This window comes from Rana temporaria, chromosome 9 (assembly GCF_905171775.1).
Source record: "Rana temporaria chromosome 9, aRanTem1.1, whole genome shotgun sequence".
NCBI classification, from domain to species: Eukaryota; Metazoa; Chordata; class Amphibia; order Anura; family Ranidae; genus Rana; species Rana temporaria.
In genome coordinates, this window is record NC_053497.1 from 172,479,630 (window position 1) to 172,506,219 (window position 26,590).

A 26,590-nucleotide genomic window follows, 5' to 3' on the forward strand; every position below is an offset into this window, starting at 1 on the left:
TATTTATGCTATGCCGCCTTAAGTCAGAGAGGCAAGTACTGTATTCACAAAGTACTTGCCTCCTAACTTACGGCGGCGTAGCGTAAATGCGGCCAGCGTAAGCGCGTCTAATTTAAATGAGGCGTGTTTTATGTTAATTACTCGTGACCCGACGTGATTGACGTTTTTTACGAACGGCGCATGCGCCGTCCGTGTACATATCCCAGTGTTGTGCATTGCGCCAAAGTACGCCGCAAGGACGTATTGGTTTCGACGTGAACGTAAATTACGTCCAGCCCTATTCACGGACGACTTGCGCAAACAACGTAAAATGTTCAAATTTCGACGCGGGAACGACGGCCATACTTGACATTAACTACGCCTCCTGGGGGCAGCTTTATCTTTACACGGCGTATCTCTTACGCAAACGGCGTATCTTTACTGCGACGGGCAAGCGTACGTTCGTGAATCGGCGTATCTAATCATTTACATATTCTACGCCAAACTTAATGGAAGCGCCACCTAGCGGCTAGCCTAAAAATTACACTTTAAGATACGACGGCGTAGGAGACGCTCGTATCTTAGCCTTATTTAAGCGGATCTGGTTTCCAGAATACGCTTAAATTAACGCCGGCGTAGATTCAGAGTTACGACGGCGTATCTCTCTATGAATCTGGCTATAGATGTGCAAAGTTAGTAGAGACACATCCCAACAGACTAAAGGCTGGCATAAGGGAGGTGATCCTTTTTCCAACTCAGTGCTTCTGTTTTTGATTTATTTAATTTTTTTTCTGTCATGTTGGTGTTATATCTTTCACTTGGATGTTATAAGTGTTATACTTACAAATACAGCTGGATAAACCAAAAACTGTGTCTGTCTTCATTGCAGGCAGCAAAGCAACAAATTCTTTGCTATACCCACTGTATAAATCAATCTGACTGTGAAAGAAAATTGATAAGAAAATAAAATATTTAAATAATAGGAATAATTTATATACAGAGTTATTAAAAAGCCCTAAGATAGAGCAAAATAATTATGATTTTACAACAAATCAATTTTTCAGTAGCATGTCCCAACATATTGACTGGGTTTACTGATGTGTCAAAGGAGTTTCAGAGGATTTGCAGTACTTGACCTCGTCCCAGTCTTTGGCACAGTAATCCGCATTTATTTGTAATGGAACTTGTACATCTGGGCTTTGGGGAACATCTGGGCTTTGCTTCTTCCTAGAGTTTTTCCTCCTTGAATAAAGAAACAGCAAGGTTCCCATCATACAGCATATGACAAATACAGAAACAACGGCAAGGGCAATCGGGGCTGTCAGAGACCAGGAGAACATGGCCATGGTTTGGGGGTTCTGTGGACATGGATTCAACAAGATGACTTGGCTCTCCTGGGTTATGACCGTCTTACTCATAATCAAGGATTCAAGGTAGGTCCGGTTACTTATGCTTTGGTTGAGTAGAATGTTGACCCGCACAATAGTCGAAAGGGCTTCAGGAAAGCCTTGGTCACTGGCCTTCACCAGGAGTTGATAAAGGCCACACTGATGATCCATGATACTTTCTTTTAATGTAATGTTACCTGAATGCATATCGATTTTAAAAAGATCGGTGCTAGGGCTCATTTCACCAAACTCACTGTAGGTTATGGCCCCATTCATGCCAGTGTCATAATCCACGGCATGAACTTTGGTAACTGGAGATCCTTTTGATGTATCTGGAGGTACTAACACATAGGAGAAGTTTGACTCTGGGAGAACTATTAAAGGAGCATTATCATTTACATCCAGCAAAAAGACAAGAACTTTGGCCCTGGAGGACAAAGATGGACTCCCTTTGTCTTTGGCTTCCACCCAAAGCTCATACATCCTTTCTCTTTCATAGTCGAAAGAACCTTGAGATCTGAGGATTGTATCCTGGTTAAATGAAAAAAGCGAGGTCTTATTCAATAAAGCGACAGAAAAGTCACCATTCAGTCCACGATCCACATCAGTTACATTTAAAATTCCCACATTTCCTCCGTGAGGAAGATTTTCGGGGATATAAAATATAAACTCCTTGGAAGAAAAAACTGGAGGATTATCATTTTGATCTAAGACGTTGATAACAATTAGGCAAGAATCATTCTTTGATGGTAAACCATGGTCGTTGACTATGATCCGAACAGAATACGAAGGTTCTTTTTCTCTGTCGAAAGACACCAAAGCTTTTAGGACCCCATTGGAGCTGTTAATTGAAAACTCATTTGATTCTTCATGTTCCAAATAAAAACTCAGTTCTCCATTTGGTCCACTGTCAACATCGGAAGCGAAGACCCTCAGTAACGATACTCCTGGTGGATTATTTTCCTCAACAGATATTTCTAGAAGACTTTGTTCAAACTTGGGAGGGTTGTCATTTACATCCTCGATGAGCACTGTGAGGTTTTCGGTGTAGGTAACAGATTCATCCAAAGTTGAATGACCAACAATGTGGATGTCAAAACGATCCTCTGACTCAAAATCCACCGGAGTGGAGGTCAATAGCAGGTAGGTGTTGGGAGAAGAATCGGAAGGCTTTAAAAGGAAAGGTGAAGGTCCAGTAATGGAAAGAGGTCTCTTGATGCTGTCGTCGGGATCTGTGACCTCTAAGATGGCAATGATTGAACCCGGCAGAATGTCTTCCTTAATATAGACACCACCTTCGTGTTGAGAAGCAATGAAGCGGAATTCCATTTTAGGCTCTTGTTTTTTAATCTCCAGTTGTACCGTGACTGTTGCCATTGCTGGTGCACAGCCATACCCAAAGGCTAGTACAGTAAGCTTATATTGGCTTATTTGATCAGGTAATGACTCGGACAAGGTTATTGTACCACTTGCACTATCTAGATGGAAAAGGCTTCGAATGGACTCAGAAACTCTGTAGCTATAATGATACTGAATGACGCTATTTTCACCTATGTCTTTGTCAATGGCTGTAAGTTGTGCCACAGTGGTGCCAATAGATGCGTCCCTGGGAAGGTGCACAGAAATGTTGTTTGCGAGGAAAAAGGGGCAGTTATCATTCACGTCGGTTACTTTTACGACAAAAGTAGTAGTTCCAGACAATGGCGGCTTTCCTCTATCGACTGCCATTAAAGTCATTCGGTGTTCACTTTGTAATTCTCTATCCAGAGATTTCATTAGAACCAAGGATATCAGCTCGGATCGATAATCCAAAGAAAAAATGTCACCTGGGCTCACCAAAAGATACGAGAGTGCTCCATTTTCTTGAATATCTGGGTCTTTGGCCAAGTGGTCAACGTGAAATTTGGTCCCTAGGGTTGTGTCCTCCGGAATGGAAATGGTGTAGGACTGTTCTAAAAAAATAAGGGGCGTTATCGTTGATATCCAGAATAAAAAGTTTCACTTTGGAAAACTCTGCATATTCTTGGGATGAAGTGAAGATATCCAGTGCCATGGAACATTGGTCCAGGGTTTCCGAAGGGCACAACAATTCCCTGTCGAGTTTATTAGATGTTGTGTATAAATCTCCGCTCTGGGCGTCCAAGTCGAAATGGTCTGTATGTGCCAAGAGTTTAAATCGCACTGCCGTAGGTGATATAATACTCTCGCGTACATTTCCAATAAAAGTCCCCTCATCTTGCTCCTCGTGGGCGTGGAATATAAGCTCTGCCGTAACTCCGGGAAAGTCCAGGGTGCTAAAAATGATGGTAAGAAGTGAGAAGTATTTCTGAAAAGTGAAACAGAGATATATGGGTTAGCTTGTCGAAGGGTAGCTGCATTCGTTTCTTTTTTTATTTCCATTTTTAGCAAGTACAGAAAATATTATTTATTACAGGATCTTATATAGCACCATCCATTTTTACACAGCTCTTTACACCTATATTGTACATTCGCATCAGTCCCTACCCTCAAAGAACTCAGGCCCAGATTCTCAAAGGGCTTACGACGGCGCAACGCAATGTGCGCCGTCGTAAGTCCTAATCCGACCTGTCGTATCTATGCGCCTGATTCTTAGAATCAGTTACGCATAGATAACCATTAGATCCGACAGGCGTAAGGCTCTTACGCTGTCGGATCTTAAATGCAATTTTTTTTTTCGCCGCTAGGTGGCGCCTCCGTCGTTTTCCCCGTCGGGTATGCAAATTAGCAAAATACGCGAATTCCCGAACGTACGCGCGGTCGACGCAGTGAACTTACGACGTTTACGATTTGCGACGCGTAAAGTTGCCCCTGCTATATGAGGGGCAACCAATGTTAAGTATGGCCGTCGTTCCCGCGTCGAAATGTAAAAACTTACGTTGTTTGCGCAAGTCGTCCGTGAATGGCGCTGGACGCCATTTACGTTCACGTCGAAACCAATGACGTCCTTGCGACATCATTTAGCGCAATGCACGTCGGGAAATTTTAGGGACGGCGCATGCGCAGTACGATCGGCGCGGGAATGCGCCTAATTTAAATGATCCACGCTCCCTACCCGGATCATTTGAATTAGGCGGGCTTGCGCCGGGGGATTTACGCTACGCTGCCGCAACTTTACAGGCAAGTTCTTTGTGAATAAAGCACTTGCCTGTAAAACTTGCGGTGGCGTAACGTAAATGACATACGTTACGCCCGCCCAGTTTTACGCCCAGATACGAGAATCTGTGCCTTACAATCGAAGGTCCCTAACTCCAGTTTCATACATACAGCAAGTAAAATAAGTATTGAACACGTCACCACTTTTCTAGTTAAATATACACTATATCAGGGGTCCTCAAACTACGGCCCGCGGGCCACATGCGGCCCGCCGAGGCCTTGTAACCGACCCACCCGACCCTGGCAGGTTGTAACACTGCGATCCCGCTGTGCCACGGAGATCACAGTGTTAACAGTTCGGGCGCGCTGTGATAAATGTCCCGCCCTCGCCCTCCTCCTCCTAGACTAGCTTGTGTGATAGAGCCAGTGTTCTGTCTATCAGACGAGCTGGTCTAGGAGGAGGAGGGCGGGACATTTATCACAGCGCGCCCGAACGGTTACCTTCGTGACACAGTGGGACCGTCACAGGCACAGCAGTTGGGTGAGCAGCTTACGATGGGGAGGGAGGGGGGGGGGCTTGCGATGGTGAGGGGGGCTGATATTGATGTAATGATGATGGTGGGGGGGGCTGATGTTGGTGGGGGGGGCTGATATTGATGTAATGATGATGATGATGATGATGATGATGATGGTGGGGGGGCTGATGATGATGATGTTGGGCTGATATTGATGTAATGATGATGGTGGGGGGGGGCTGATATTCATGTAATATTGATGTAATGATGATGGTGGGGGGCTGATGATGATGAAGATGGTGGGGGGGCTGATATTCATGTAATATTGATGTAATGATGATGGTGGAGGGGGGCTGATGATGATGATGGTGGGGGGGGGGGCTGATGATGATGAAATAATGATGGTGGGGGGGGGGCTGATGATGATGTAATGATGATGATGGGGGGCTGATGATGGTGGGGGGGGGGGCTGATGATGATGTAATGATGGGGGGGGGGGCGATATTGATGTAATGATGATGTAATGATGATGATGGGGGGGGGGCTGATGATGATGGTGGAGGGGGGCTGATGATGATGATGGTGGGGGGGGGCGTGCAAAGGTGAGGGGGGGTTGCAATGAAGGGCTGATGATGATGATGTAATGATGATTGGGGGAGCTTGCAATGATCTTGATCGGCTTGCAAATAATGATTGTGAGGGGGGGGCTTGTAATGAGGGGCTTACAATGATTATGGCGAGGGGGGCTTGCAATGAGGGGATGATGATGATGTAATGATGATGGTGAGGTGGGGGGGGCTTGCAATGAGGGGATGATGATGATGTAATGATGATGGTGAGGTGGGGGGGGGCTTGCAATGAGGGGATGATGATGTAATGATGATGGTGAGGTGGGGGGGGGCTTGCAATGAGGGGATGATGATGTAATGATGATGGTGAGGTGGGGGGGGGCTTGCAATGAGGGGATGATGATGATGTAATGATGATGGTGAGGTGGGGGGGGCTTGCAATGAGGGGATGATGATGATGTAATGATGATGGTGAGGGGGGGGGGCTTGCAATGAGGGGATGATGATGTAATGATGATGGTGAGGTGGGGGGGGGCTTGCAATGAGGGGATGATGATGTAATGATGGTGAGGTGGGGGGGGCTTGCAATGAGGGGATGATGATGATGTAATGATGATGGTGCTCAATGAGGGGATGATGATGATGTAATGATGATGGTGAGGTGGGGGGGGGCTTGCAATGAGGGGATGATGATGATGATGTAATGATGATGGTGAGGTGGGGGGGGCTTGCAATGAGGGGATGATGATGATGTAATGATGATGGTGAGGTGGGGGGGGCTTGCAATGAGGGGATGATGATGATGTAATGATGATGGTGAGGTGGGGGGGGCTTGCAATGAGGGGATGATGATGATGTAATGATGATGGTGAGGTGGGGGGGGGCTTGCAATGAGGGGATGATGATGATGATGTAATGATGATGGTGAGGTGGGGGGGCTTGCAATGAGGGGATGATGATGATGTAATGATGATGGTGAGGTGGGGGGGGCTTGCAATGAGGGGATGATGATGATGTAATGATGATGGTGAGGGGGGGGGGGGGCTTGCAATGATCATGATCGGTTTGCAATTAATGATTGTGAGGGGGGGGGGGGCTTGCAATGAAAATATGGAACCGAACATTGACCATCTCAGCCAAAAGCAGGCCCATAGTTCCCATTGAAATACTGGTAAGTTTGTTGGTTTAACTTTACTTGTTCTTCATTTTAAATATTGTATTTGTTCCCATTTTGTTTTTTCACTTCAAAATAACATATGTGCAGTGTGCATAGGAAATTGTTCATAATTTTTTTTAGGGGTTGGGCTTTTGGTAATATAGTAATGTATGTAATATACCAACCCCTTCCTTTTCTGAATGAATACAGTGAGTAATCTGTACTGATCACTCACTATGTTCACTCATATTTGAAGCATAGTAAACTGTGTTTAGTATGCTTCAGTTTTTGAATGAACAGAGCACCTCCCATTCATTCACTGTCCAGTGCAGCTGAGGCTGCAGAGAAAGGGACTGGGGAATCTCTGTCATCAGTCCCTTTCTCTGTCTCAAAAGTGAGACATAAGGGGTCAATTTAGACCCCTGATATTTCACCAAAGCCACCCAAAGGGGTTCCTAAAAAAAATTGTAAAGCAAAAAATATTAAACAAATAATAATGTAAAAACAAATTAAAAAAATAACATTGTAAAAATTTAAAAAAATAAAATAAAATGCATTCACTGCCTTTCTGACACCATCCAAACCAATGAATACACACTCACTGGCAGGGGAGGGCTGGCAGCCTTAGGCCTGGGGGGAAGGTTCAGTCAATTGGCCCATTGAATCGCCGAATCGGCTCACCATCCATGGCCCATCTGTTTTTTCAACGACTCCCTGGCACACCCTGCTTCCAAGAATCTGGTCTCCGGGAGTTGTAGTTTCCTCTGCGCTGCTCTGTTTTCCACCCACCGGGAGCTTGAGCGTGGACTACAACTCCCAGAATGCAACAGCTAGTGGTCAGCCGCCATGGCCATGCCCCCGGCCCAACTTCCTAGACCAGAATTAAAAAAAACGGTAGCGGGCAGCGCCTGCCAGCATAAGTCAGGGCGGCCTGGGAGGAAATTGCCACCCTGCCCCCCGGCCCAGCCCTCCCCTGCTTACTGGGATATTTCTTTTCCACCAATGACATGTAGCTAAATACATTTTGGCCTACTTTAAAAAAAATATATAATAATTATGGGCCAGATTCAAGTACATTTACGTTGCGCAGCAGCGGCGTGACGTATCCTATTTACGTTACACTGCTGCAAGTTTACAGCGTAAGTGCCTGATTCACAAAGCTCTTACCTGTAAACTTGCGGCGGTGTAACGTAAATCCGCTCGGCGCAAGCCCGCCTAATTCAAATGGGGCGGGCACCATTTAAATTAGGCGCGTTCCCGCGCATGCTCCGTCCGTCAAATTACCCGACGTGCATTGCGCTAAATGACGTTGCAAGGACGTCATTGGTTTTGACGTTAACGTAAATGGCGTCCAGCACCATTCACGGACGACTTGCGCAAACGACGTGATTTTTCAAATTTCAACGCGGGAACGACGGCCATACTTAACATTGGCTAGTCCACCTAGAGGGCAGCCTTCGTTTTATGCGGCGTATCTGGACGGAAACGACGTAAAGTTAGAGCGACGGGTAAAGCGTACGTTCGTGAATCGCCGTAACTAGTCATTTGCATATTCTACGCCGACCGCAATGGAATCGCCACCTAGCGGCCGGCCTAGAATTGCAGCCTAAGATCCGACGGTGTAAGTCAATTACCCCTGTCGGATCTTACGGCTATCTATGCGTAACCTGATTCTATGAATCAGCCGCATAGTTACGACGGGCGGATCACAGAGATACGACGGCGTATCAGGAGATACACTGTCGTATCTCTTTTGTGAATCTGGCCCTGTGTTCTTTTTTTTTTTTTTTTTTTTTTTAAGAAAAAGTAAAAAATATCAATAAAAAAAATCTATTTTTTTTAGTTTATTTAATAAAAAATAAAAACCGCAGAGGTGATCAAATACCACCAAAAGAAAACTCTTATATAAATTGCGCTTGCGTACAGTGTTGTATGACTGCGCAAATTCCAGTTACAGTAGCGCAGTGATGGATAGCAAAAAAGTAAAAAAATGCCCTGGTCATGAAGGGGGTGAAACCTTCCAGAGCTCAAGCATTCAAACACGTGTCTGTAAATCACGTTAATTTCTTTTAAATGTATCGCTAAATAAAAAGAAAAAAATTCTGTCTAGAAATGAATAGAATGCTATGATAAACCAAACTCGTCCAAATAAAAAAAAGAACACAAATTCTTAAGCCTAGAAAAAGTTTGCTGACATTGGTAAAGTGCCGAGGTTCTTCTATTACTGTGCGTGTCGCGCGGCTGACTCGCGGCAAAGTATTTATTTACCTCTTTCTTCCCTGGAATGTTATTATCCTGCAATGTTATTATTGAGCTATTGACCACAATCTATATTCCATACCTCATAGAAAAGCTTCACCCGCATTGCAATGATTGCACAGAACACATTATATACACATATTATATAATTCATGCATTCTCCTTGTGTGCCATAATATTTGTAGATTTTAGACTTCTTTTTAGTATTCATCATGCTTTCAATACTTTATCTATTTGTTTTATTTAGTATTTTTATGTACTTTTAACTTTTTTTTCTATAGAAAAGTTTATTTTAAAGTGGAACATCCAAGCACATACCGTGTTTCCCCGAAAATATGACCTACCCCGAAAATAAGCCCTAGCGCCAGGAGGGCTGCAATATAAGCCCTACCCCGAAAATAAGCCCTAGTTTGAAATGCTTGTAAAATCCTATAATCCACTCTATTACAGTAGTATATAATGTACAATGTGTGTGTTTCTGTAATATAAATGCGGGGAAGAGAGCTCCGGCGGGTCACAGAAGCGCAGAGCGGCGCTATAACGAAGGTATTTGGCACAATTATATTACAGAAACACACATTTAGGTAGATTCAGGTAGAATGCCGCAACTTTGCGGCGGCGTAGCTTAAGGAATTTAAGCTACGCCGCCGTAAGTTAGCTAGGCAAGTACATGATTCACAATGTACTTGCCTGCTAAGTTACGACGGCGTAGCCTAAATCGGCGGGCGTAAGGGCGCCTAATTCAAATGTGTTGGAGGGGGGCGTGTTTTATGTTAATGAGACTTGACCTCACGTTTTTTACGTTTTTTTTTAACTGCGCATGCGCCGGGCGCCTACATTTCCCAGTGTGCATTGCGGCTAACTACGCCGCACTGGCCTATTGATTTAGACGTGGACGTAAACAACGTAAATCCCGATTCGCGGACGACTTACGCAAACAACGTAAAAAATTTGAATCTCGCAGCGGGAACGGCGGCCATACTTAACATTACTATTCCACTAGGGCCTAGCTCTAACTTTACGTGGCCTATCTCTTACGTAAACAGCGTAAAAGTACTGCGTCTGCCGGGCGTACGTTCGTGAATCGGCGTATCTCCTAATTTGCAAAATCTACGCCGACAGCAATGAAAGCGCCACCTAGTGGCCATCCGAAATATTGCAATCTTAGATATGTTTAAGCGTATCTCTGTTTGAGCATACGCTTAAACATAGGTCGGCGTAGATTCTGAGTTAGGTCGACTTATCTACTGATAAGTTGGCCTAACTCTACCTGAATCTACCTATATGTACATTATATATTACTGTAATATAGTGGATTATAGGATTTTACAAGCATTTTAACTCCGTTCACACTGGGGATTCCTGACAGGCAGGGAGGGAGAGGGGGAGAGAAGACATCACATTACATGATAAGACCTACCCTGAAAATAAGCCCTACTGTGTCTTTTGTTGCCAAAATAATTATAAGACCCAGGGAAACACGGTAGAATAGGCAAAATTATTGCAACCCTATATATTTATTACTGCAACACCTGGTACCCACGTTGGTGTGATGTGGCACCCCAATGCACTTTGCCAACAGACTCGCGTTGAAGGCAGCATGACACTCGGTAGGGTTGCACTGATATTGGTGGCTGGTAGTATCTTTTTTTGGGGGGAGAGGCAAACAATGCACCCACAGCCATCCGCCCATTTAGTCGGCTCACCTGCACCCTAACCCCCCCCCCATGCGGTCGGTCAGTCGCTGATCAACCCCGCACTTAGCCCATCTAGGTCGCGGGCAGCGCTTCCTTCGGGCAGTGGGTGGCGGCTTCCCCCTGCTTCGCCTTCTCCTCGGCATCATGCTGTAGTGATATAGATGTGTATAATGGAGTCCGATTAGATAATTGATATTTAGATGTTAGTATGATGATTATACATTTGTGGTTCTGCAACAACACACTAGGCTCTCCAGAGAATGCATTTTATTTAACTTCCAATAACGAACAAAGTCCAAAGTCCACAGACGATACAAAATCCAACAGAGCATAAAATTCAAATCTCTTCCTAGACCTGTGCCTCCATATGAGAGAATACACAGAGAATATATTCTAATCGCTTCTAGACCTGTGCCATATTCATACAGAGAATACATAGGGAATATATTCTCCGAGACAAGACTGAACTCCAGGATTATATTCCCTATTCACTGAATAGCTGAGAAATGTGATTGTCCGTCTTTGATCTACATCCTGTCTTTCAGAGTAACAGGTAATGACCCCAGCCGGAGTCACTAATTAGTATACATCCTTGCATACCAATAAGCTCCCTCTAATAAGTAATTAGATTACAGGTGGCCTGAGTAATAGTTTGATTGGTTTGATGTGTAAAATAGACCCATCCTTTCTCTTTGCCTATTGACAATCGACAAGCGTCTTTTGATGTGTAACATGTAATTACAGGTTTGATGTGTAATATAGACCCATCCTGGACTGAAATCTGGCCTGGTCAATTTTGGACTTACAGTATATATATATATATATATATATATATATATATATATACTGTAATATTCCACATAAATCGGCCAACATATTACAACACATGCTGACTTTCATTGTGCGTCTCCTCCTCCTAGGCGGCCAATAGGTTAGTTTATCCTCTCTGCAAATCGGGTGAAGGGTCTCAGGACCCACTTCCTGATAGTTGGGAGGAGTCACACAACTGGGTGGGCTCAGCACTATGAGCCCTGAGCCCACCCTTTTTTGCAGCCAATACGAGCCTCAGGCTCTAATCACGTGTTTCTAAAAAAAAAAAAAAAACCTTAGAATCCATGAATCTGGAGCCCTGCATGTAGATTAGGGGCCGGGCGCTTCCACCGTGCTTCTCCTCCCTCCTTCTCCTAGGTGGCCAATAGGATCGCTTTTCCTCTCTGCAAGTCAGGTGACAGGTCTCAGGACCCACTTTCTGATTGGCTGGGAGGAGTCACACAACTGGGTGGGCTCAGCACTCTGCACCCCAAGCCCACCCCTTTTAGAAGCCGATTAGAGCCTCTGGCGCTTATGTCTTCTAAAAAAAAAAAAACATTGGAATCCATGCGTCTGGCATGTAGATTAGGGTCCAGACGCATGGATTTAGGGGGCTGCCACTGTGCCGATACTGGGTGTCTTCATGAGTACAATACCCAATACCTGAAACCAATATCTTCATCACATGTGGTTTCCTGCACAGCTCCTGTTTGAACCCAATCTTGTCATAGCTCGGTATTGTTGAGTACTTGACCGAAAGTATCGGTACTTGTACATTTACTGCTCAGTGCAGCTGAGGCTGCAGAGATAATGACTTGGGAATCTCTGTCCTCAGTCCCTTTCTCTAATGTGAGCCATCAAGGGTTTGTTTAGACCTCCTGATATTTCACTAAAGCCCCCCCTCCAACAAGGCTGTTAATAGAATGTAAAAAAAAAAGTAGGGAGGGTTCTGTCATGTAGGCTGTATGGGGGACCATGATTTCTAAAAGCAGCCCTGGCTGTGGGGGACCCGGAGAAAGCAAGGACCATAACGGGAGCTGGAGGGGAATCAGGAGAGAGCGAGGACCATTCAGGGGAGCTGGAGGGGAATCCGGAGAGCGAGGACCATACCGGGGAGCTGGAGGGGAATCCGGAGAGAGCAAGGACCATACCGGGGAGCTGGAGAGTAATCCGGAGCGTGAGGACCATACCGGGGAGCTGGAGGGGGATCCGGAGAGAGCAAAGACTATACCGGGGAGCTGGAGGGGGACCCAGAGAGAGCGAGGACCATACCGAGGAGCTGTAGAGGGACCACGGAAGAGGAAGGACCATACCAGGGAGCTGGAGGGGGACCCAGAGAGAGCGAGGACCATACCGAGGAGCTGTAGAGGGACCACGGAAGAGGAAGGACCATACCAGGGAGCTGGAGGGGGACCCAGAGAGAGCGAGGACCATACCGAGGAGCTGGAGGGGGACCCTGGGCAAGCAAGGACCATCCCGGGGAGCTGAAGGGGGACCTCGGGAAAGCAAGAACCATACGGGGAGCCGGAGAGAGCGAGGGGCACACGGGGGACCCGGAGAGGGCAAGGACCATACGGGGGAGCCGTAGGGGGACCCGGAGAGGGCAAGGACCATACGGGGAAGCTGTAGGGGAACCCGGAGAGGGCGAGGACCATTCGGGGGAGCTGGAGGGGGACATGGAGAGAGCAAGGACCATACTTGGGAGCTGGAGAGAGCGAGGAACACACTGCGGGAGCTGGAGGGGGACCCGGAGAGCCAGGGAAAGAGGACACACGGGACGATCTGTGCATTGGTGGGGGGAGGTACAAGCACCAATCTCTCTGTGTGCTTTCAATAAAGCACTTGACGGAGAGAGAGGAGGAGAAGCGGCTTGTACCTCCCCCACCACTGCACCGATCAACTGTAAGGCTGCCCACCCTCCCTGCTACACTGAGGATGCCTGGCCTGATACAACAGTTATCGGATCAAGCATTGGAGCATTTTCACGATTACCGATACTTGGTAACCCTAACAAATACTGTAGCTGCTGATTTTTAATATTAGGGCACTTACCTGCCCAGGGATCCAGCAATGTCCTCACCCGAGACGATTCTTCAATCGGCTATTGGTACTGGCGCTGCCATCTTGACTAAGGGCAGTGAAGTCTTGCAGCCGGTTTCCTATCGCGCATGCGCAAAGCGAGCTTCGCTTTCTGAATGGGTCACAGTCTTTTGGGTCATGTGATGTGTCCCAGAAGGCTGCAGGGGAAGGAGGAGGGGCCGAACTTTCAGCTCAGTTAGACACGGCCAGAAGGGGGCAGTGGTGTCATAGAAGAAGGCAGTGGTGTCATAGAAGGGGGCAGTGGTGGGGTAAGACTTCAGCTAACTACCTTTCAAATTTGGGTTCTCTGTGACCCCAGATCGCCGAGCTATGACCCTCGAAGCTTAATCGTTTTTTTTATGTACATGGCTCACTTGCCTCCCCTGACTGCACGTCCCTGGTGCAACATATGGGCCTTAAAGCATACCCTCTTTCCCACCACACATATGTGATACGTGGGCAGCAAGAGGTTAAAGCGGGGGTTCACCCTATTAAAAAAAAAAAAATTTTTTTTTTTTATTCTAGCATTACATTCGGCATCGTAGCGCGAGCTACAGTATGCCAGTCTTACATTTTTTACCCCCGTACTCACTGTGCTATTCCACATTGAAGATTCCGGGGAATGGGCGTTCCTATGGTGAGAGAAGGTGATTGACGGCCGGCCCTGGCACGTCACGCTTCTCCGGAAATAGCCGAAATAGGCTTGGCTCTTCACGGCGCCTGCGCATAGCCTGTGCGCAGGCGCCGTGAAGAGCCGAGACCTACTCCGGCTGTCTTCGGGGAGCGTGATGTGCCAGAGCCGGCCGTCAATCATCCTCCCTCTCCATAGGCACGCCCATTCCCCGCGGGAGTCGGAATCTTCAATGATCAATAGCACAGTGAGTACGGGGATAAAAAATGTAAGACCGGCATACTGTAGCTCGCGCTACGATGCCAAATGTAATGCTATAATGATGTGAAGGAGGGTGAACCACCGCTTTAAGGAAACCTTTTAAAAAAGTTCAAGAAAAACAATAAAGCCCATCATCCCCACATGCAAGCACATACAAACGTAAATGTGTATGTAGGGTAAGCCTATGTAGAAAAACGATGATTGTGCCACACATATTAGGTATTGTCACACACACTGGAGTGAGAGCGATAATTCTAGTGCCACCATTAAAGCGGAGGTTCACCCTAAAAACAAGTATATACCATTCCATCCAGCATACTGCCGACATGTACAGTATGCTGTTTTTTTTTTGCTGTACATACCGCCGTATAGCTATTTTCCCCCCCGGTGGATCCCGCGGTAGTGGGCGTTCCTATTCAGAGACTAAGTGATTGACGTGATGACAAAAGCTTCCCCCCGGCGCATAATGCGCGTCACCAGTTTCCCGAAAGAAGCCGAACGTCAGTGCGCAGGCGCCGTATAGAGCCGACTCGCAGTTCGGCTTCTTTCGGAAACTGGTGACGAGCATTATGCGGCGGGGGGAAGCTTTTGTCATCACGTCAATCACTTAGCCTCTGAATAGGAACGCCCACTCCCGCGGGATCCACTACCCGGAAGCCGGGGGGGGAAATAGCTATATGGCGGTATGTACAGTGGTGAAAAAAACAGCATACTGTACATGTCGGCAGTATGCTGGATGGAATGGTATATAATTGTTTTTAGGGTGAACCGCCACTTTAACTCTAAACTGATGACTTGTAAAGATTTCTACAGCGCCTCCCTATGGACAATTTTGGGTACTGTAGTTTTTCTCTGTTTTAATGCAGTTTAAATGCAGTTTTAAGATTTGACATATTAGCCCAGATTCTCATATCTCGGCGTAAATCTCCGCGGGCTTAACGTATCTCGTTTACGTTACACCACCGCAAGTTTTACGGGCAAGTGCTTGATTCACAAAGCACTTGCCTGTAAAGTTGCGGCGGTGTAGCGTAAATTCTCCGGCGCAAGCCCGCCTAATTCAAATGATCCGGGTAGGGGGCGTGGATCATTTAAATTAGGCGCGTTCCCGCGCCGAACGTACTGCGCTTGCGCTGTCCCTAAAATTTCCCACGTGCATTGCGCTAAATGACGTCGCAAGGACGTCATTGGTTTCGACGTTAACGTAAATGGCGTCCAGCGCCATTCACAGACGCCTTACGCAAACCATGTAAATTTTCAAATTTCGACGCGGGAACGACGGCCATACTTAACATTGGCTGTGCCTCATATAGCAGGGGCAACTTTACGCGTCGCAAATCTTAAGTAAACGTCGTAACTTCACTGCGTCGGTCGGTCGGGCATACGTTCGGGAATTTGCGTATTTTGCTAATTTGCATACTCGATTGGGAAAACGACGTCGGCGACACCTAGCGGCGAAAAAAAAATTGCATTTAAGATCCGACAGCGTAGGAGCCTTACACCTGTCGGATCTAATGGTTATCAATGCGTAACTGATTATAAGAATCAGGCGCATAGATACGACGGGCGGACTCAGAGATACGACGGCGTATCTCTTTTGAGAATCTGGCCCATTGGGTATCTATTTACTCGATGAAACCTCAATTTTTATATGCTGCCAAAAAAACGGGCATTATATTTTGTTTGAGTGCAGTAAAATTTGATTATAATTTTTACTGAAATCATTAGTTTGATAAGCAGTAGCACTAATATCGCGTGACAAAAAAGAAAGCAAAAACTGTGCTAACAGAGAAAGGGGTGAATGCCTTCATTCTACAGTGGAGCAGATTTATTATTATTATTCAGCGTCAAGAAAACTTCACTTAAAGAGCCAATGGCGGTGAAGCGTTCTGTAAACTTTCAAAGATAATAGAGACTTATCAATGCGTGACGCAGACATCACAGCTCACCTATAGTGAAAGCCGAATAATGAGGACCGCAGGATGGCAGGATCATGGGTTTCCGGCTCGGTTGGGGCCCTCGTATTGTTTGTCCAGCTGCTGAAGAGACAGGATTGTGTATTGTACGGCTTCCGCTACAGATGGCATGTGTGGGCAATACTACCATCATCAATGCTACCATAGAACACCCGTCACGTTCTACTGCTTAACCACTTCAGCCCCGGAAGAATTTACCCCCTTCCTGACCACAGTGATTCGGCACTGCGTCGCTTTAACTGACAATTGCGCGGTCGTGCGACGTTGTACCCAAACAAAATTGACGTCTTTTTTCCCCCCACAAACAGAGCTTTCTTTTGGTGGTATTTGATCACCTCTGCGGTTTTAATTTTTTGCGCTATAAACCAAAAAACGAGCGACAATTTTGGGGGAAAAAAAGCAATATTTTTTACTTTTTGCTATAATAAATATCCCCAAAAAATTATATATAAAAACATTTCCTCAGTTTAGGCCGATCCGTATTAACATGGCAAGTCTATCTATATGCCGCAAAACACCAGCTTTAACTATACGCCAGAAAAAAACGACTAGAGACGACGTAAGAGAATGCGACGGCCGCGCGTACGTTCGTGGATCGTCGGAAATAGCGAATTTGCATACCCGACGCGGAAAACGACGAGAACTCCACCCAGCGGACGCTGAAGAATTGCATCTAAGATCCGAAGGCGTACGAAGCCGTACGCCTGTCAGATCAAACCCAGATGCCGTTGTATCTTGGTTTGAGGATTCAAACCAAAGATACGACGCGGGAAATTTGAAAGTATGCCGGCGTACTCTCTCTGTGGATCTGCCCCATAGCGTCTATAAGAGGATAGTTTTATGGCATTTTTATTTATTTTTTACTATCGTTCAGCGATTTTTTTTTTTTTTTTTTTTTGTGACTGCGACATTATGGCGGACACATCGGACACTTTTGACACTATTTTGGGATTGCTGTCATTTATACAGCGATCAGTGCTATAAAAATGCACTGATTACTGTGTAAATGACACTGGCAGGGAAGGGGTTAAACACTAGGGGGCGATCAAAGGGTTAAGTGTGTCCTAGGGAGTGATTCTAACTGTGGGGGGGGTGGGGGGTGGGCTACCAACAAACATGACAGAGATTGCAGCTCCCGATGACAGGGAGCAGTAAATCTCTATCATGTTGCTAGGCAGAACAGGGAAATGCTTTGTTTACATAGGCATCTCCCCGTTCTGCCCCTCCATGAGATGATCGCAGGCACCCAGCGGACATCAAGTCCGCGGGCACGCTCACGGAACACGCTTGGTGGCAAATTCAAAGCAACGTACAGGTAAGTTGCTTTGTGCAGCCGTTCCATTCTGCCGATGTATGTCGGCGTTAGCCAGTCGGCAAGTGGTTAAAGGTGAACTCCATCCTTCCCTTCAGTCTTGCAGAGTTGTGCCGGTGACTTGTCGTTAAGGTTCCCCTATCAAGATGGTTCCTGTACGGACTGCGCAGGCGCAATCCTTGCCGATGGAAATCTCTGAACCTCGGCCGGCATCCAGGCTCTTTCCTTAACATCCCCGTGGATTGGAGGATGTTAAAAAAAGAGCCAGGAGGCGGAGCGAGCCGTCCGTGCAAAGCGAGGACGTGAGGCCGACTGGATACTTTCCTCAAATTCCACGTCGCCCTGGATGCCGGCCGAGGTTCGGAGATTTTCGTCGGCAAGGATTGCGCCTGCGCAGTTCTTACAGGAACCATCTCGATAGCCGGAACCATATCGGCAGATCACCGGCTTCTCTCCTCTACTGAATTCATATTAAGCCCCTGTGTGCCCGATGCGCCCGGGAGGCACAGGTACAGCATCCAGCCCCACTATCTGCAGCCTGTCCAGTTCTATGATAGGCTGAAATAGTGTCTTGAAAAAGTATTCATACCCCTTGACATTTTCCACATAAACGTAAACGTTCTTTATAGGGATTTCTTGTGATAGACCAACACAAAGTGGCACATAATTGTGAAGTGGAAGGAAAATAATAAATGTTTTTCACTTTTTTTATTTTTTTTATTTTACAAATAAATATGTGAAAAGTGTGGGGGGTACATTTGTATGGCGCCCCCCGGAGTCAATACTTTGTAGAACCCCCTTTCTCTGCAATTACAGCTGCAAGTCTTTTTGGGGATGTCTCTACCAGCTTTGCACATCTAGAGAGGGACATTTCTGCCCATTCTTCTTCTTTGCAAAATATCTCACGCTCTGTCAGATTGGATGGAGAGCGTCTGTGAACAGCAATTTTCAAGTCTTGCCACAGATTCTCAATGGGATTTAGGTCTGGACTGTGACTGGGCCATTCTAACACATGAATGTGCTTTGATGTAAACCATTCCATTGTAGCTCTGGCTGTATGTTTAGGGTCGTCCTGCTGGAAGGTCAACCTCCACCCCAGTCTCAAGTCTTTTGCAGACTCTAATGCCCTGTACACACGTCGTCTGATGAAAACGGTCTGATGGATTTTTTCATCAGATATCCGATGAAGCTGGCTTTCATCAGTCTTGCCTACACACCATCGGTTAAAAATCTGATCGTGTCCAACGCAGTGACGTAAAACACTACGACGTGCTGAGAAAAATGAAGTTCAATGCTTCAGAGCATGCGTCGACTTGATTCTGAGCATGCGTGGATTTTTGACCGATGGATTTCCCCACAGACGATCGTTTTTTTCTATCGTTTTTTTACCCATAAGAAAATTTTAAAACAGGTTCTATTTTTTTTCACAGATGGGAAAAGAACTGATGGGGCCCACACACGATCGGTTCGTCCAATGAAAACGGTCCATCGGTCCGTTTTCATCAGACGAACTGATCGTGTGTACAGGGCATAACAGGTTTTCTTCTAAGATTGCCCTGTATTTGGCTCCATCCATCTTCCCATCAACTCTGACCAGCTCCTCTGTCCCTGCTGAAGAAAAGAATCCCCACAACATGATGCTGCCACCACCATGTTTCACAGTGGGGATGGTGTGTTAGTTTTCCGCCACACATAGTGTTTTGTTTTTAGGCCAAAAAGTTCAATTTTGGTCTCTTCTGACCTGAGAACCTTCTTCCACATGTTTGCTGTGTCCCCCACATGGCTTCTTGCAAACTGCAAACGGGACTTCTGATGTATTTCTTTCACCAATGTCTTTATTCTTGTCACTCTTCCATAAAGGGCAGATTTGTGGAGAGACCACTAATAGTTGTCCTGTGGACAGATTCTCCCACCTGAGCTGTGGATCTCTGCAGCTCCTCCAGAGTTGTCATGGGCCTCTTGGCTGCTTCTCTGACGAATGCTCTCCTTGCCCGGCCCGGTCAGTTTAGGTGGACGGTCATGTCTTGGTAGGTTTGCAGTTGTGCCATACTCTTTCCATTTTCCGATGATGGATTGAACAGAAGCTCCGGGAGATGTTCAAAGCTTGGGAGATTATTTTATAACCTAACCCTGCTTTATACTTCTCCACAACTTTATCCCTGACCTGTCTGGTGTGTTCCATGGCCTTCATGATGCTGTTTGTTCACTAAGGCTCTCTAACAAACCTGAGGGCTTCACAGAACAGCTGTATTTATACTGAGATTAAATGACTCTGGACTCTGTTTACTAATTAGGTGACTTCTGAAGGACATTGGTTCCACTAGATTTTAGTTAGGGGTATCAGAGTCAAGGAGGCTGATTACAAATGCACCCCCCACACTTTTCACATATTTATTTGTAAAAAATATTGAAAACCATTTATCATTTTCCTTCCACTTCACAATTATGTGTTACTTTGTGTTGGTCTATCACAAAAAATCCCAATAAAATACATTTACATTTTTGGTTGTAACATGACAAAATATGGGGAATTTCAAGGGGTATGAATACTTTTTCAAGGCACTGTATGCTGTGGCTGGATGGAGTCGTACTCACGTTTTAGTTCTGTATGCATTCAGGGATGTATGTCAGGAATGCAGGTATTCTGCTTTCTGGGTACCTCCCTGAACAAACAGGGCTCTAAATGTGAATTCATGGTGATTATTACTGTGGCCAAAATATAATACTTAAAAATATCATATAAGGCGGAGAGCACCACAGTTTTTTTTCCAGTGGAACTTTATTTGACCCATTAAAAAGAGGTTTAGAGGTTTCCAACACATTTCAGGGGCTCGGGATCCCTTCATCAGGGCTTGTAAGGAAGAAAAGGACTTATTGATATACTGATGCTGGACCGCTGGTGGGAAAGGTCAGCATGCATGGATGGGCTTGTTCAGGTCATTGGTTTATTAGACTTATAATTAAAAGGTGGGCCAGAAACTAGTGATGTCCTGGAAGAAAAAGAAAGAGAAGGATAGATAAAACAGGAGGAAGGGAAGGATGGTAGGAGGTAAAAAGGAATGAAGGAAGAAAGAAGTGAAGGAAGTAAGGAAAGTTAAGATGGAGATAAGGAAAGTGAAGCAAGGAACACAAAAAGGCAAAGAAAAGAAGGAAGTAGAAGGATAGAATAAAGAAGGGAAAGGTAGCTATAATGGAAGGAAGAGGAAGGAGAGAGGGAAATGTAGATAAAACAATATGAAGGGAAGAAAAAGGAAAAGTAAAGGAAGTAATCGAGGAATGAGTAGGAGAAGGAAGGACAGTTAAGATGGAAATAAGGAAAGTGAAGCAAGGAGCACAGAAAGGCAAAGAAAAGAAGGATGTAGAACAGGCATCTCAAACTGGCGGCCCTCCAGCTGTTGCAAAACTACAAGTCCAATGAGGCATTGCAAGAATGACAGTTACCAGCATGACTCCCACAGGCAGAGGCATGATGGGACTTGTAGTTTTACAACAGCTGGAGGGCCACCAGTTTGAGACCCTAGAAGGATAGAATAAAGAAGGGAAAGGTAGCTATAATGGAAGGAAGGAAGAGAAAGGAGAGAGGGAATTGTAGATAGAACAATATGAAGGGAAGAAAGGTAAAAGGAAAGGAAGTAATCGAGGAATGAGTAGGGGAAGGAAGGACAGTTAAGAAGGAAGGAAACATAAGATAGAAAGAAGGTAGAGGCACCAAAAAAGGCTGAGGAAAGAAAGAAGGAAGGAAGTACAAGAAAAGAAGGAAAGGTAGCTATAGTAGAAGGAAGAAAGGGAAAAGGAAAGGGAAGATAAAACAGGAGGAAGAAAGGAAGGAAGGAAGGAGTGAAGGAAGGAAGGAAAGTTATGGTGGAAATAAGGAAAGTGAAGCAAGCAGCACAAACAGGCAAAGAAAAGAAGGAAGGAAATAGAAGGTTAGAAGAAAGAAGGGAAAGGTAGCCATAATGGAAGGAAGGAAGGAAGAGAGCAAAGTGTAGATAAAATAGGATGAAGGGAAAAAAGATAGGAGGAAAGAAAGGAAGGAATCGAGGAATGAGTAGGAGAAGGAAGGACAGTTAAGAAGGAAGGAAACATAAATAAGATAGAAAGAAGGAAACGGCAAGAAGGTAGGGGCAAAAAAGGCAAAGGAAAGAAGGAAGGAAGTACAAGGGAAGAAGCAAAGGTAGCTATAATGGAACGAAGGAAAGGAAAGGAAAGGGAAAAGGAAAGGGAAGATAAAACAGAAGGAAGGAAGGAAAGTTAAAATGGAAATAAGAAAAGTGAAGCAAGGAGCACAAACAGGCAAAGAAAAGAAGGAAGGAAGTAGAAGAAGGGAAAGGTAGCTATAATGGAAGGAAGAAAGTAAGGAAGGAAGAGAAAGGAGAGAGGGAAGTGTAGATACAACAGGATGAAGGGAAGAAAGATAGGAGGAAAGGAAGGAAGGGATCAAGGAATTAGGGGTGAAGGAAGGACAGTTAAGAAGGAAGGAAACATAAGATAGAAAGATGGTAAAGGCAAGAAGGTAGGGGCAAAAAAAGGCAGAGGAAAGAAGGAAGGAAAGGTAGCTATAATGGAAGGAAAGTGGAAAGGGAAGATAAAACGGAAGGAAGGAAGGAAGGAAGAGAGGAAAGTAGGTTAAGAGAAAGGAAAAGAAAAGGAAATGGAAGATAAAACAGGAGAAAGGAAGGAAGGAGTGAAGGAAGTAAGGAAAGTTATGGTGGAAATAAGGAAAGTTAGGCAAGGAGCACAAACAGGCAATGAAAAGAAAGAAGGAAGGAAGTAGAAGGTTAGAAGAAAGAAGGGAAAGGTAGCCATAATGGAAGCAAGGAAGGAAGAAAAGGAAAGTGTAGATAAAACAGGATGAAGGGAAGAAAGATAGGAGGAAAGGAAGGAAGGAATCAAGCAATTAGTGGGGGGAGGAAAGACAGTTAAGAAGGAAGGAAACATAAAATAGAAAGAAGGTAGGGGCAAAAAAAGGCAGAGGAAAGAAGGAAGGAAGTACAAGGAGAGAAGAAAAGGTAGCTATAATGGAAGAAAAGGAAAGGGAAGATAAAATGAAAGGAAAGAAAATTTAAAATGGAAATAAGGAAAGTGAAGCAAGAGCACAAACAGGCAAAGAAAAGAAGGATAGAAGAAGGGAACAGTAACTATAATAGAAGGAAAGAGGAAAAAACTCTGATGACCACACAGGAAGTAAAAGGAACTCTCCCCAGCAATAAGAAAAAACGGTTTTGGCTGAGATTCAAGGCTTTTTTCCCCAAGATTGGGATCACACCAGGAATAAAAATGATCCGACCTTGCGTCCCCATTGAGGCCTCACCACCTGTCACACATCACCTGTCCTCACAAAGAAATCCCCTCCAGTGATCTCTCACCGAATGTACAGAATACATTATTGTGCAGTACACAGAGATCGTATTATAGAAGGTTACCGCAATATATTCTACACACAATCATCTGTGATCTTTATAATTCACGACAGAGGTGACATTTAATATTAATGAATGGAGCAACAGTATAAATGATACAGAGATTCTAATGCAAACAATGTCATTACATATGTTTAAAGAAGGAGAGAGATTAAAGGAGGAGAGAGAGAGTGATAGAGCGAGGCAGGAGAAAGAAAGAGAAGAAATATGAAGAGAGAGAAAGAAAGATAGAGAGAGAAGGGAAACAAGGAGAAAGAGTGACAGAGCAAGGGAGGAGATAGAAGGAGAGAGAAAGAGAAGAAACATGGAGAGAGAGAGAAAAAATGAGAGAGGGAGAGATCGAGAAGGTAAGAAAGGAGAGGAAATGGAGATAGTAAAGAAAAGAGAGGAGAGAAGGAAGAAGGGAAAAAAAGGGTAGTTAAGAGGAAAGGATGGTAGAAGGAAAAAAGAAGTAGAAGGAAAAAAGAAGACGGAAGCAATTAAGGAAGGTAGGAAAGAAAGGAGGGAGGAAAATATGGAAGGAAGGATAGATAAGAAAGAAGGAAGAAGAAAACAGGAAAGAGAGCAGGAGGGGGAAAAAGAAGGGGAATTAAAAAAGAAAGGAAAACGCTATTAATTTCATTAGAAAAAAAAGAGGACCGATAAGATGTAAGGAAGGAAAAAGAAGGAGGGTAGGAGGGAGAAAGCAGGAGAAATAAAGGAAAAGAGTAGGGGAGGAAGGAAGGAAGGAAAAGAGAGGAGAGAAGGAAGGCAGGAAAAAAGAGTAGATAAGAGGGAAGGGTGGTAGGAGGAATAAAGAAGTGAGAAGGAGGAAGCAAGTAAGCAAGGTAGAAAATAAAAGAGGGAGGAGAAAAAAGAAGGTAGACAGGATGGAAGGAAGGATAGAATAGAAAAAAGGAAGAAAATGGAAAGAGGGTAGAAGGGGAAAAAAGAAAGGGAAAGAAAAAATAAAAACGAAAGAAAGATAGGATGCAAGGAAGGAAAAAAAAGAAAGGTAGGAGGAGAAAGAAAAGAGTATAGAGATAAGGAAAGAAGGGCAGGAGAAAGGAAGGAAAATAGAGGAGAGAAGGAAGGCAGGAAAAAAGGGTATTTAGGAGGAAAAAAGAGAAGGAAGCAAGTAAGGAAGGTAGAAAAGAAAAGTGGGAGGAGAAGAAATAAGGTAGACAGGATGGAAGGATGGATAGATTAGAAAAAAGAAAGAAACATGGAAAGAGGGTAGGAGGGGGGAAAAAAAGGAGAAAAAAAACAAAAGAAAGATAGTATTTAAGAAGGAAAGAGAAGGAAGGTAGGAGTGAAAAAGGAGGAGAAAGGGAAGGAAGGAAGGCAGGGAAAAAGGGTAGATAAAGGGGAAGGGGGTGGTAGGAGGAAAAAAGAAGTGAGAAGTAGGAAGCAAGTAAGCAAGGTAGGAAAGAAAAGAGGGAGGAGAAGAAAGAAGGTAGACAGGATGGAAGGAAGGATAGGTTAGAAAAAAGAAAGAAAAATGGATAGAGGGTAGGAGGGAAAGAAAGAAGGGGAAAGGAAAAAAAACGAAAGAAAGATAGGATGTATGGAAGGAAAAAGAAGGAAGGTAGGAGGGAAAACGGAGGAGAAAGGAAAAAAAAAGGGGGGGAAGGAAGGGAGGGAGGGAGGGAGAAATGAAGGAAGGAAGGAAAAGAGAGGAGATAAGGAAGGCAGGAAAAAAGGGTAGTTAAGAGACAAGGTAGGAAAGAAAGGTGGGAGGAAAAGAAGGAAGGTAGACAGGATGGAAGGAAGGATAGATAAGCAAGAAGGAATAAAAAAGGAAGGAAAAATGGGGGGGGGGGGGAGAAGGGGGAAGAAAAAAAGATAGAACAGACAAAATGTATGGAATGAAACCGAAAGAAGGCAGGAGGGAAAAAAGGAGGAGATAGAAAATAGTAGGGAGGGAAGCAAGGAAGGGCGGGAGGGAGGGAGAAATGAAAGAAGGAAGGAAGGGTAGATAAGACCAAAATGAAAGGAAGGAAGGTAAAAAAGGAAGAAGAAAGGAAAGTAGATAAGATGTAAGGAAGGAAAAACAAGGAAGGTGGGGAGGATAAAATAATAAAGGGAAGGGTAAAAGGAAGAACGGGTAGATAAGACAGGACTAAAAGGAAGGAAGGTAAGAAAAAAAAGGAAGACGAAAAGAAATGTAGAAGAGATGTACGGAAGGAAAAAGAAGGAAGGCGGGAGGGAAAAGAAGAGAACAGAAAAGAAAGAAGGAAGGAAGGGTGAAAGGGGTAGATGAGACAGAATGGATAGGAAGGACGGTAGGTAAAAAAGATGAAGGAAAGGATGTATAGATAGAATGTAAGGAAGGAAAGAGAAAAGCAAAAGAAAATAAATAGGGAAGGAATGAAGGTAAGCAGGGTGAAAAGAAGAAAGGGTAGATGAGACAGAATGGAAAGTAGGATAAAAAAAGGAAGAGGAAAGAAGAAAGGAGGCAAGGAAGAAGGAAAGACAGAATGTAAGGAATAAAGAAAGGAAGGAAAAACGAGAGGAAAGGAGGGTGGGAAAATAGTCACGTATACTTGTATAAAAGACAGGTCCCAAGCTGACACAACTGTTTAGCCCGTATAATGAGACGCTAAAGAGAACCAACACAACTGACTCGGTTCCAGCGGCGCACAGAAGGTGACAGAACACAGAGTGACATTCAGCGATCGGAAGACATTTACCTGTATAGATTCCATGTTTTGTTCCGGAGGAGACGGAAGCATTCAGGTGAATCTCATACTGAAGGTAAAACTTTCTCTGCACTCCTCTGGGTGTGACCTCTCATTTTCCCCCTCCCCATTCTTTGCCAGATTCCCAACCTCCGGTGGGATGGACGGAGCAGAACATGTCTTACCAGGTGGACTATCCCTGATCTGGATGTGTTATGTAACACTAGGTGTGATCATATTTCAAGGGCCCTTTAAGACGCCTCGTGGTATACAGGGGCACTACAAATCCCAGCATGACCTCTCATGAGGTTCTCATTCCAATATGCAGATTTCTTCCTGAGTTGACAAATGCTTCATCGTCCCAGTGTAGGGGTCAAAGGGAAAGGCACTAATTCAAGACTGGAATTTTGCCGCTCGGGGCAAAGTAACAGATTTACTTTAATCCCCCACACCTACCTATTAGTACATACCTACCATTCCTCCACTCACCAGTCACTCTGTTAAAGCAGAACTCCGGCCAAAAATAACAAGATAAAAGATTAAATAACAAACCCTCCAAGGGTTTCCCTCAGTAATTTCTTTCTGCCGCTAGATTCCTGGACCTGAGACTGGACAGTGAACAGAGAAGCAGCACAGTGATGAGCGCATCTCGGCGTGCTTCTTATCAGCAGATGAACTGATTGGTTCTTGTGCTGCTCCTTCTTCTCAAGCTCTAGCCTTGCTGTACAGGGGCTGCACCAAAGGAATGGTTTCCTGCATAACCAGAG

The 26,590-nt window shown here is 45.0% G+C and overlaps 1 protein-coding gene across 1 annotated transcript; it reads right to left on the reverse strand.

Moving 5' to 3' along the window:
* Nucleotides 1-950: 950 nt before the first annotated feature.
* Nucleotides 951-26,590, reverse strand: LOC120914354 (protocadherin-20-like). Its single transcript, XM_040325026.1, is given in 3 exon segments — nucleotides 951-3,326; nucleotides 3,328-3,693; nucleotides 25,836-26,590. Coding segments are annotated over 3 exon segments (2,664 nt in total). The 5' UTR covers nucleotides 25,878-26,590; the 3' UTR covers nucleotides 951-1,070.